Raw genomic sequence first — 12,857 nt, 5'->3', positions numbered from 1 at the left:
GCACAATACATCCTTATATTTCTAAAGAACTGTTTTCACAGCCCTCTCCTTTGGCTCTGAAATTATGTATATGTAATTGGTAATTAAAGGTGCAAGCTTTTCAATATAAACAGTATTGCTCAATGTTAGATCATTAAAGGGAAAAGAAGCACCGAATAATTACCTTTTCCATTCTGACAAACCGTTCACAGGAATCTGGTCCCCCCTACAAGCACTGTTCGGCGTGAGGGTTGTGATTACATTTCAACCATACCAAAGCATCTTTTCATAAAATAAATTGGTAAATTAATTATGTAGCATTGTCTTCCAACTCCTTTTTAAGTAAATTCCCGATTTCTTTTTTAAAGTGTAATTAATGGTTCCCAGGGCCAGCTCGGTGAAAACTGTTTCTCTTACCTTATAGGTTTGTGTGTGTGTGTGTGTGTGTGTGTGTGTGTGTGTGTGTGTGTGTTAGAGGTATAGAGACAACAGATTGAGGATTTCATCATCTTCAGGGTATTTTTGTACTGATATGGGTCTCATGCATGTCCAAATGTAATTCATGGAGAACTCTGTCTGCTTGTCTCTAACCACAGGCAGGATCTCAAATGCTAACTTTCCTTCCCAGCCATACCTATGCATCGACCTGTTCACATGTGGCTCCTACGTGTTGCCTGTCCTACACTGTCCGTCTTAGATTCAGCATCACACATGGACTCCCGGGCCCTGAAGAAGCTGTGTTCAGAAAATACAGAACAGAGATTTATACGTAGGATGGAAGATGCCACAGAATTTTTTCCTTAAATTATCTGTTCTTTGGCTCTGGCCCGTCAGTAACTTCACTGCCCCGGAATGTGTTTTCCCTCCCTTCCATCCCTTCTCTCCGTTCCTCTGTGGTTTTCACTGTATCTTACTAAATATCGTACAACTTAAAATTTACCTGCCTCCTCTGGTGTCAGACCTCTGGCTGCACCTTGGCTTTTCCCAAGACCCCGACACTTGTGCCGTCTCCACCACCAAGTTGTTTGCTCTTGAAAAATTCCAGCCCACGTTTGCTGAGAGCCCGAGGGGATGTGCAACCTCACTGTCCACTCCTCTTGTTTATGACACTTTTGGCTGCTGAGTCCTCCTGTTCTCCCCCTGGGGGTTGCTGCCATTAGAGGCATTTACTGGCTTCAAAATATCTGGGTCCCATGTCCCCTCCAAAAAAAAAAAAAAAAAAAAAAGAAGGAAGTATATCGGCTGCTAGAGAAATATGAAAATGTACAGCCCATTGAAAGTGTGGTTTGTCGTCTGCCAAGAAATGCTTTTGGAGTCTGAAGAGGTTTTTTCTTTCTTTTTTTTCTTATTTTTCTTTTCTTTTTCTGGGAGTGAAAATAAAACCAACAAACAAAAAGGACAGTGGGGAGCTGATGAGTGCCGGGAAACCTACAGAGTGCTGGCAGTCTGACCAGGAGTGGGGTGGCTGACAGCAGAGCCGCTCTCTCTCTCAGCGAGCGGACTTTCAGCGTCCCTTCCCCTGCACTGCTGTCGTCGTTGCTTTTTTCTTCATATTTCTTTTCGAATCGACACTCACTTGTTGCTTTCTGAGCCTGTGGGCTGCTGTCTCTCCTAAGGACTGGCTGCCTGACGCCCGTCTGGGGCTCTGCTTTCTCGTCTGATGTGCAGCCAGGTCTGAGGCAGAGGAACGCGAGCAGGGCTCCCATGAATGGGGAGGACATGAATGAACCGTGGAAGGGAGGGGGCAGTGGATCGAGCCCAAGCAGGGTGAACCGGCTCTGGCGTGCGGTTCTCAGCCTTGGCTGCCCACTGGAATCACCTGGGGAGTCTTAAAAACAAAAAGACAATCTGATGTTTGGATCTTGCTGTAATTGGTCTGGGGTGCCGCCTGGGCACGGGGGGTTCAGAGCTCCCCAGGTGCTTCTCAGATGATGTAAAGTGGGAGAGACACGTCTCTAGCTTGAAGTATGGGGCCCATGACACTGAGCCTCATGTGAAAGCAGGATGGGTGTTAGGTGCACATGGATGTGTTTACAGGCTATGTTGGGGGGGAATCAACAGCAAATATGACAAAGGCGTAAGTGTAGCATCAGTTAAGCAACCACCTCTCCGGGCTGCGACGTTGTTCCCGGAGCCTCAGTTTGCCCATCTGTGGCCTCTGGAGTCATGCGGGGACTCAGTGACCTCTAGTATCTTGCAGCGGAGGGGCCCCCTCTCGGTGGGGAAGGGTTGGAATGGCCGGTGGGTGCCCGTGATTGCCTAAGCCCATCTCTGTCTTCTCTGCCCCCTTCTCCTCTCTCTCTCCAGCAGAGGCTGACCATGTGGAGGCCGCCATCCTCGAAGAAGACGAGGGTCTGGAGATAGAGGAGCCCAGCAGCCTGGGGCTGATGGTGGGTGGCCCCGACCCTGACCTGCTCACCTGTGGACAGTGTCAGATGAACTTCCCCCTGGGGGACATCCTGGTTTTTATAGAGCACAAGAAGAAGCAGTGTGGTGGCAGCCTGGGTGCTTGCTATGACAAAGGCCTGGACAAGGGCAGCCCGCCGCCCTCCTCGCGCTCCGAGCTCAGGAAAGTGTCCGAGCCGGTGGAGATCGGGATCCAGGTCACTCCCGATGAAGATGACCACCTGCTCTCGCCCACGAAAGGCATCTGCCCCAAGCAGGAGAACATTGCAGGTATGGAATGTTATACCGGCCAGGCCGCCGCTGAGGCCACCTCCCGGGTCCCATGCCTGCCTGCCCCCTTGTTGTGCTGGGTGTCGGTGCTGGGAGGGTCTGGGGGCTACCGGGATAGGACCACCCGCCAGGGCTCGCCCTTTCCGAGGGGCCACTATCTGGGTGACCCTCAGGACGAGACAGGCCTGGGGCTCAGAGAGGCACAGCTGACCGTTGGTTGCTTTGGCTTTGGCAGTGAGACTCTGTTGTAGGGCCTAATCCATAGATGGCCGGGAGTACAGATCGGAAATTTGGAAGGCTAGATGGCCCTCGGTTTGCTGGTTACTTGGCTTAGGCTCTGGCTGTGCAGCCAGGCGGTCTTGGGTTGGAATCTGTTCTTCACAACATGGACAAGTCAGTTTTTCCATCTGTGAAATGGAGCTAACGAGACCTATCTCCATAGGGTTGTGGTGAGGTCTAGTGAGACGTGGCCTGTGGGCAGGGCCTGGTAGGCACTTAGGAATGGGAGCACTCATTTTCTCCTCTTCTGCTCTCTGGCCTCCGTTTCCCATCTGTAAAAAGACGTGCCCTGATCTCAGAGGCCCCTTCTGATATTGCCTGATCCTTCTGGCGGGTCTAGGGAAGGGCTTGCGGGAACTTGCTGGAACACCGCGCCCTTTTCAGGAGGTTGGACATGCCTTTTGGCACGCCCACTCAGCTGACCACCTGGACAGCTGACTTTTACCACCTGAAGAACAGGTGTTGGGGTTGTGTCCTCCGGCCACAGGGAGTCGGCGCCATGTCCCACTGGGCCGTGGCCATGGCATGCCAGAGCCTCCTCCACGGGGCCTGTGCTCTGTGCAAGCTACAGTGTTTGCTTCTGGTCCCAGTTCTGAGCCTGGGAGGCCCCGCAAAGGAAGAGGGCCGTGGCAGCCGGTGTTCCTGCGGCAAGACGGCACCGGCACGCGTGTTGATGAGGGTTCGCATCCTGCTGGACCAGCTGCCTCATGGGGCCAGGCCTCAGTTTCCTGATCTGTCAACAGGGAGTGAGAATCCTGGCAGGCCTGGGGGAGGATTGAAGGAGCAGGGGCTCTGTAAGTGCCGCGCTGGTGGAACTCTCCTCTCAGGGGTCCCCTCTGGTGCTGCACTGTGCAAGTAGGTGTCCGCTGTGTTTTGGGTGTGGAAGCTAGTGGAGGTGCTGGAGGGACTGAGGCTCTGGGTGCTCCTCCTTGGGGGGTGAGCCTGGTGTAGCCCAAGGCACCTGCTCCCACGGGTAAGATGGAGCAGAGGGCCCTATCACCCAGAAGGCAGGCAGGGTAATGCCGCAAGCCACATGGCAACTCTGAGACCTCGGGCCTCAATTTTCCCATCTGTGAAATGGGATTAAGGAGATCTCTGTTGGGAAGAGACTGCGGTGGGATGCAGACTCCTGCTGGCACGTGCTAGGTGCTGGGGGGACCCCCTCGAATCATACTGGCCTGTGGGCCTTGCCTTCCGGTGGCTGAGCTAGAGCAACGTCTGTCACGCTCTCAAGTCGCCAAGGGCTTTGAGAAAAATGTCCAGCATGTTCGGGGCCATGGTCATGTAAACCGCGGCTTCTCAGAGTGCCCTGCTGATGTGAGTGATGGCTGCCTTCGTTAGGGCTGGGGCCTCCTGTCCAGAAAAGTGCCGGGTCCCTTTCGTTGATGTTGTTGGGGTCCCCATGCCTTTCTTTTCTTTGACACTGGAGGAACAGTTTTTCTCCAGTAGAGTAAACACCCGGCGTCAGTGACCACAGACCTTGCCCACGAGACTCTGGGCCCTACTTATATTTCCATGGAAAAGCATTCTGCTTTCACCAAAAACCATCCGAATCCTCATTTCACGATGAAGGTATTTCCCAGCGAGAGGCTGCCGATCGTTGTGGGTAGGTTTGTTTAAGAAAGCGATGTGATTTCATAAAAGGCGAAGTTAATCTGCAAGGCGGCTTTGTCCTCACCACCCCCGCCCCCCACACCCCTTTTCCCAGGTTGTAATACTGCAGCAGCCTACGGTATCCGTATTTTATGTGCGACGGAAGATATTCTTGGCCTTTTCTGTTCAGCGACAGGACGAATGGATTTCTTCATTCTCGGAGAAATATGTAAAATAATCCCTTAGAAGTCTAAAGAGATATGTTTGTTCAAAGCATTTAAAATGTTATTTTAATCAAAGGCACAAAACAGTCTCCATGCTGTGTCAGCTGAAGACGGCCACCCCGTTCTAGCGGCACGTTGTGCCTGCTTGCCAGCCCTCCTTCCCCTTCTTCCCTCCCTGCCTTGGCACCAACTTTTCTTTCTTTCTTTCTTTTTTCCTTATTTAATAAAAAGGAAAGATTAAAGAATAAAACTTCAGTGGCTCAAATGTATAAAGTAATTTAATATGGTGGGAGCATTAATTATTTTAGCTTAATTGAATTCTGAGGACTGCAGTACTTGCATTTTTGTAGACAAGCCCTGTTTATTATTTCTCTGTGTAGATTAACAGTAAAGGAAACACAGATAACTTTCAGTTATTTATTGTAAAATAAATGTGTCAATTCATGTGTAAAGCAAGCTGCTCAAAGATAATTGAGTCTTTATATTTTAAGAGGGGAACTAGGAATCACAGGCGCTTCTCCGCCCGGGCTTCCGGAAATCCGCACAGCTGCTGCCCAGGCCCCTGGCACTGCTGGCCTCGCCCAGGCCTCTCCTGTTCCTGCTTCCCGGACGTGGTGGGGAGGGATGCTCCAGCCTGTCCGAGCCCCGCTCTTGTCCCAGGGCTGGTTGCTGGGGAGCGGGTGGCTGTTAACTCTTGGGACTTGGCCTCTGGCTTGGCTGTCCCAAGGGAGATGCCTGTGGTGACCATGATGGTCATGCCTTTCGGGGAACCAACAATCTGAGCGTTGCCCAGACGGGTCCCAGCCCTCCTCACTGTCGGGTGCTGCTAGAGGCGGGGCTGCAGAGATGGGTGGGCAGGGCTGGCCTGTGGAATATGTGGGACCCTTCCACCTCTGAGGCGTCCCCAGGGTGACACCAGAGTTGGAATTCTGTCCATCATTGGACCAGGGCTGGACCCTGGATCAGCCCTTTCCTTGGGACACTGGAGTCTGGAGATGGGCATAAAAGGAGTAGTTGATCATTTTTTTCTTTCCTTTATTATTATTTTTTTTAACGATAGAGAAGTAGGAGAGTAGAAGGAGGAATTTTCTGGAGCTTTGTATCCTGGAGGGCATTCGTTCATTCATTCGTTTGTTCATTTAATAAACAAGCACCTACCGCTCTCCCCCCTGGCCTCGAGGTGACAGAACCCCCCCAGAGGGAGCATGGTGGGAGGACAGCCATCTGGGCTGCTGCTCTTTCCCCCTTGGGAGACATGGCCCAAGTGTGAGCAGTAGTAGCCCTGCCCTTGATGTGTGCGGTTGAGGCCCGGGGCCCTGTGCTTTTGCCGTGTGCTGTGGGCAGAACAGGGCCATGGTGCCTGTGTCTGAGGCCCATCTGGGGACAGACAGGGGGAGCTGAGCCAAGGCGGGAGCTCTGGACTGGAGGTCTGACTCAGGTCTGCCTATATAGGAATTTTTTACCTTTGCTAAGCCCCCTTCTCACTGCATTCTCCCACTTCTGGCAGAGCTGGGGGAGATGGGAGTAGCCAAGCTTAGTGTTTGTGTGGGGGGGAGGTGAGATGGGTTTGCAAAGAACAGCAGTCTCTGAGCCATTATGTGGGATGGGTGTCTTGAGGAGGGGTGGGGAGAAGGGGGCTGGGGGTGTTTGGGGTTTGATGCCCGCGCCAGGGAGGCTGCGTGCTGCCACGTGGGAAGGGACCCAGTGCACTTCTGAGCCCTACCATGCCACCTGCCAGCCTTGGGCCATGTGACCCGACCTCCTGAGCTGCAGTGTCCTCGTACGGGGAATGCACCTAACAGTAACTGTGGTGTTTAAATGATGCGTGCCGGCCTGGAGCACGGGCTGCCCGCTGCAGAGATGAGCACCGTCGTCCCTTCTGGTGCTGTTTCCCCAGCTTCGTCATTTCCCGCTGGGAGCGTAGCTAGCGTAGCTCTTCCAGTAACCGGCGGAGAAAGTTCCATTGGCTTCAGAGAACTCCACCATCAGAAACGACGACAGAACAACTGTCGGGTGCCCCCCTGCCCCAGCCATCTTTGGTCATGTTGTTACTGTCCTATGGTGGCCGGTCTGAGGGTGGGTCCCTCTGGGGAGGAGCCTGGGGAAATCAAAGGAGCATGGGCTTTTGTGTCGGTCGGTCGGGGTGCAATTCCCGTGCCCGCCTACTTTTCTGGGCCTCAGTTTCCTCATCTGTCCCCACTTGTCAGTCCTATGGCGAAAATGAACAGCGATGAGACCCAGAGAGCACCCATCTAGCCCAGGGTCCGGCTGCAGCCAGATGGCTGAGATGTGGAAGCTTCTTGAAAAGCTTTTAAGAGAGTGTGGACCCCGCTTGGCAGCACGAGGTGTTGGCTTCTCGGTCAGAGTCTTGAGAACTTACCTCGGATGTCTCTCTCAGCCATTTCCACCGATTCCTCCTTAGAATCCCCATTTTATAGCCACTGGAGGGAAGGCTCTTGATCACAGGTAATTCGTTTTCGCGTGTTATCACCCCTTCCATAACCAAATGAAGCTATAACCGGAGGAGTGAGCCATCAGCTGTCAGTCATACGTTTGCCTTTTGCCTTTTTGTCCTCCTTCCTCCCCCTCCAAGCCCCAAATGTCAGATTTCTGGAGAAATGCGGGAGACAGGCAGCGGGTGACAGGAGGTGGCAGATCCCCCTGGGGTGGAAGTGGCAGGCAGTTCCCTGCTGCGATGGCCCCACCCGCTCTGCACGTCTTCGTCTGGAACCTAGGAAGAGTCGGGGTGCGCCTGGAGGCGGGGGCGGGGGTGGCCTGAGTAATAGGCAGAGCACAGACAGGGGGTTTGGTTTGGGGTCGCAGTGACCCATCCCTAGGCAAAATATGTTGGAGAAAAGGGCTTCTGATCAGCCGGAGGATTTACATGCTGCTCAGCAAATGTGCATTTCAGACTTTAAAAAATAAATAAAATAAATGTGAAAAAGAGAATATTAGTTTGGCCAGTGGAAGAAACTAAATAACTTGCTTGTGCTGGAAACTGGAGATAAACCCCACTTGCAGGTTGTCTTTAAAAACTTGCATTTGATATATTTAGAGTTGTTATCTTGCCTCCAAATTAAGATTGGTTAAATCCATGTGTGTTGTAGCGTGGATTATCTTTTTTGTATTATTAAATCGTGACAGCTAATTATTAGTTCTGTCTGCACCAAGGAATAGTGGAGTGTCCTGTCTGAGAGACATGGTCCTGGGGCTGGGTGTTGTAGGGCTGACCCCACAGCTGGGGCAGGGCTCGCAGGTGGTGGGGAAGAGGGGGCCTACCTGGTAACCCACATTGTGCTTAGGTGTTTTTCTTGGTTTATCTCATCTTGAAATAGATACCAACCTTGAAACAGATATCTCTAACCCCACTTTGAAATAGATATTTTCTAACCCCACTTTGAGCTAAGGCTCAGAGAGGTTAAGGGACTTGCCCAAGATCACACAGCAAGGTGGAGTCAGACTCTGGTCTGCCTGGCTTCCTCAGATGGCACAGGGAATGGAGGCTTTTAGGGAGGGGTAGTCTAACTCTGCCTGGCTGGCCCAGCCCGTGGGGGCAGGCAATACCTCCAGACCCGGGCCAAGGTGATCTTTGAAGCCGTCTTAGGTATGACCCTGCAGATATGGCCTGGAGCCCTCAGGCCCCCAGAGGCCTTGACCCACAGTCTGTGGGTAGCCTCCCCATAGAGTTGCCAGTGCTTTCTCGTGAAGGTTTTGGAGAGGTGGGTGGTGGGTTAGAAAGCAATAAGACATGAATTCAGATGGATGGATCTGGGCTGGGATTTTGGGTTTGCCAATGACCTGTTGTATGACCTTCAGCCAGTTGTTCACCTTTCCAAGTCCCCATTGCCTGTAGAATGGAGATAATCTTTCTTACCTTTCAGGCTTGTTACAAGGTTTGATTTAGACAACGCATTCCTATATTAGGTCCCTGTGGATCGTTAGCTAGTATTAATAATAGAGAACCACTGGAGGAATCCATGTGGGGATTCTGGCCTCCTGGCCTGAGCTGGAAGGATCTCCTTGCTAAGGATCTCTTCCCATTCTTACCTGAGCGTATATAACTGGTTACTGGCGGGGCTGAGTCCATACCCCAATTATCTTGAGTCAGGCGCCCATTTTGCCACACCAGGCTGCCCGGTTCCGTGACTCAAGGCGAGCCGTTTCCCCTGGCAGAGCCCCAGTGTCCTGACCCGTAAGCGGGGGTGAGCAGTCCCTGCCCTGTTGGCCTCCCGGGGAGAGGAGAGACTGAAGGTATGATGTACACTGTACAAACCATCGCACAGTGCCAGCAGCTACCCAGTGCGACTGTAACACTGCATTGTAATGGAAAGTTCTATTGAATTGAAAAGAAGACAAAAAATACTAGTCAGCTACAGGGTAATTTTTAAAAATTTTTTCCTTAGTAGGTTTTCTTTAGGTTTGGAGCCCCTGTTAGCTGTGATTCATAGAGGTGGTTCCATGCTTCCAGAAGCAGTTCAGAAAGGAGGACGGGAAGTTAGGGAAGAGAGTGAGGGAAGGGCACGGGGCTCCCAGGTGGGGGAGATAAACCAACTCTGAGCCTCTGTTATCATTATGATTAGGTTTTTAGTTTGACAGTAAATAGTTAGCAGTCGGCTTAACTTTTTTATTAGGCACTTGACAGCCGGCCTTTTTTTGTGCGTGCTCATTTTCATGCCTGACTAATGCGTAACCACTAGCTATAGAGTCTGTTAGGAGGGAGCCCTGTGTCAGTAAACTATATAAATAGGGCAGCCTGCCGGTCACCCCTGCGCCCTTGGGTTTATCTTTTCACTGAGGAAACAAAAAGATTGAGTTTTCATATTTGGGTTTTTAACTGAGCACATACTTATTAGGACTAACTCTGTACCATTCACTGTTTGAAAGGCTTTGCAGCTATTCATTGATTGAACCCTCCTAACACCTCCATGAGGTAGATTCTGATATTAAGCCCACATTACGAAAGAGGAAACTGAAGCTCAGAGACGTTAAATCACTTGCCCAGGGTCACACAGCTGGTGACTGGGGCCCGGGCTGTGAACTCCAGCAATCATGCTCTTTCCTGTGGCGAGGCAGTGTTGCTGTTGTGGGGGGGGGGGGGGTGTCGTATTTCATCCTAAGCTCCCATCCACTGGCTCCGCCCCATGAAAGGTGCTAAATCAGTTCTTACTTTCATTTTGTTGATGAGGAAACCAAGAGAGGTTAAGAGCCTCACATACTTACCCTGTGAGTCGGCGGCACAGTTGTGCTGAGACCCTAGGCTCCTGATTTCCAGCCGGTGACCTTCACGGGGAGCCCAGGCCCAGGGCATCCTGTGGCTCTTTAACTGGGGCTGGCACAGGCCGCTTCTGCTCCTGGCCGGGCCACGAATGGTTTCTTCTCTGAGGGTGAAGCGCCATGATGGGACCTGGAGTCTAGTGTGAGCTGAAGGAAGCAGGACGGTGGACCTCCACCTGTCCTACACATCTGTGGATTTAGTATCTTGTTAGGAGCGCACTCCAACCCAGTTGGGTCAGGTGGTCGGAGGCAGCTGGGCCTACTGAATGCAGGGTGGGGAGGGGCAGGCGTGGTGGCCTCTGGCCAAAGACCTGGGGTGCTGTCTAGGCCCTGTGGCTGACAGGCTGTGTGACCTTGAGCAGACCCTCCCCCTCTTTGGGCCCGAGCTTCCTGAGCTGAAATAGGAGAAGGAGCTACCAGTGGTTTCCAACAGCTGCAAGAACCCAGCAGGGGGGGTGGGGGGTAAGCTCCAGCTTCCTACCTAAATCCTCCTCCCACCCAGCGGCCCAACTGACTCCCTCATTTGTTACATCTTGGGTTTAGGAAATAAATGTTCTTTGAAGAAATTGGTGGCTGAAATGAAAACTATCATACTAAAGGATAAACGGTCTCTTTCTGCTTCAAGCCGTGAAGATTCCCCTGGGAAGATTTGGTGCAGAGTTTAGGCTCAGGGCCCCTCCTGTGCCTCTTCCAGGCACTGCCCCTAATGTTGTAGATGTGGTTTGGTATTTTTTTTTGTTGTTGTTAAAAGAGGACCTCCCGAATTATATGAACCTCAGCCCGCATGAAATGGAAATGCACTCTGACCCAGGCACTGCTAGGTGGTAACCAGTGACCTAAGGGGGTAGGGGTGTAAGCCTTGCCCAAATTAAGTCCAGGGTGGAGCTCCAGATGGCAGGGTGTGATCAGGACTTAGAGATACCCCCCCCCATCCCTAGCTGGACCCAGGGACCAGGAGGCCTTTCTGGAGAAGGCAAGGCTTCTAGGTTTCATTTTTATTTTTTCAGTGGGTTTCCTTAGAGTCCTCCTCCTGCTGGTCTGCTGGTTTTGATCTGGAGGTGGGGGTGGGAGGATGGGATGGCTCAGGAAGGAGGAGTCTGTGCTGAGGGTGTGGGGATGAGTGTATGAGGGGGAGGTCTGGCGGGGAGAGGTGTGAGCACTTGATGAGAGATGGGTCTGGGAAAGTGGCTGCCTGCTGCTCCCACTAGCATGAAAACTGGGACCCCAGGCTCTTTGAGGTGGAAGAATATTAACAAAGTGACCTTTTGTGGGAGGTGAGAAGTCAGAACCCCCCATTCCCGGTGTGGAGATGAGAAGGCAGCTATTCAGATGCACTGCTAAGGGCAGGGTGAACCCCCCAGCCCAGGACAGCCAGCTAGTTCTCCAAGCCAAGACAATATTTGTTCAGGGCTGTTGATTCCCGGGGAGGGGGGGGGAGCTGAGTACCCCAACAGCTTCCTTTGCCTTCAGGCTGCATGTGTGGACACAGCCTTAGATGCAAGCAGATAAAGCCAGACTCCAAGGTGCACAGGTGTGTGTGGGTCAGCGCCCATCCAAGATCAACCCTGTGAACAGAGCCTTGCCACCTGACAGCCCCAGTGCCTGTACTGTGATGAAGCTCCAGTGAGGACATCTGTCCAACCTGGCAGTGTCCAGAATGCCCATTTCTGCTTTCCTGACTTCAGGTACCAAAGGAATCCTTGAAAGTAGTGGAGAAAGCACTGGCGTTGTTTTAAAGATTTTGCTGGTAGAACGTGGCATCTGGGGAGTGTAGTCCCCCCGCTGAGTTTGGGGGTCCTCCCTTGAGGCTGGGGGCCAGGGAATGTCTGTCCTGGGCTCAGTGACTAACAACCATCTAGAGTTCTTTGTTTCCCTTAAAGAGAAACAGGACAAACCTTTGATGACCCCTTCCTACCCCAGCAACGGGCTAAAAGATTTGAGGTTGGTAGACCCCACAAAACTAAGTTCTCCAAGGAGCCAGAGTGGATTCTTTCCCCCTCCCACCAAGAGTTCAAAGCCAGCCAATTAAGAAACCTAAACAGTGTGGTCTTCTCCTTGCATCATTGACATCACTGGCTTGTAAAACTTTCCCTGCAAAGGAGGAGCCTTTATTCGCTGGGAAAAAGTGGTATGTAATTTTCCTGACCTGGCCTTTGCTTTGGAGGGGAAGGAAAAGAGAGAGGGAACTAACTCATTTCCAGAAACGAACGGGGCCCAAGACAGCAAACAAGTTCCACACTCCAGGGTCCAGGGCTTGCTGTCCGGAGCACGGGGTCCCGAACACCGACAATGGCGTTCTGTGGGGACGCGAGACCCCGGGGTCTGCTGAGCGCCTAGGGTCTCCGGTCTGGTCTCCGCGCATTCTAAGACGATGGGGCGGGGGGAGAGACGGACATCAAAATCCTGCCAGCTCTGAGACTGTACTTTTTCTCCCACTCCCATGAAACCGGGCGCCACCTGCCTCACCACTAATGCAATTTCCCGTGTGCCCCGACGGTTGCAACTTGCAAGACTCATCTTGCCCCCTTCCCGGATCTCCTGCGACCCTCCCCCCTTCCCGACCTCCTCCCCTCCCCCCCGACGGTGCCACCCCTAGCAAATCATCCCCTCCCACGTGGGAGGGGGCAGGGGCAGAACTCCTCCTGCCACGCCCGCCGGGGACTTCAGGCTCCGCCCCCGGGGGCTCCAAGGTTGGGGTCCATAAGTCTCCCCTCACTACCAAGCCCAGGCGCATAATGGCCTTTCCCAAGGCGTGTGATGCAGAGCTCAGGCGGGGGCGCGCGGCAGCCCGCACCTCCCGGACCCCGCACGGAAACAGGCGGACACTCTGGC

The 12,857-nt window shown here is 52.7% G+C and overlaps 1 protein-coding gene across 1 annotated transcript in view; it reads left to right on the top strand.

Annotated features, from left to right (window-relative positions):
* The window catches only part of BCL11B (BCL11 transcription factor B), a 93,580-nt gene that overhangs the window by 12,214 nt on the left and 68,509 nt on the right, over positions 1-12,857 (top strand). The window contains exon 2 of the mRNA XM_045775419.2: positions 2,287-2,655. Within this exon, the coding sequence (XP_045631375.2) occupies positions 2,287-2,655 (369 nt within the window). The remainder of the gene's footprint in view (positions 1-2,286; positions 2,656-12,857) is intronic.

The sequence above is a fragment of the Ursus americanus genome, chromosome 26 (genome assembly GCF_024610735.1).
Source record: "Ursus americanus isolate L20-20 chromosome 26, mUrsAme1.1.p, whole genome shotgun sequence".
NCBI classification, from domain to species: Eukaryota; Metazoa; Chordata; class Mammalia; order Carnivora; family Ursidae; genus Ursus; species Ursus americanus.
The sequence above is the reverse complement of the archived record's forward strand: the minus strand, read 5'-3'. Positions and strand labels throughout refer to the sequence as shown.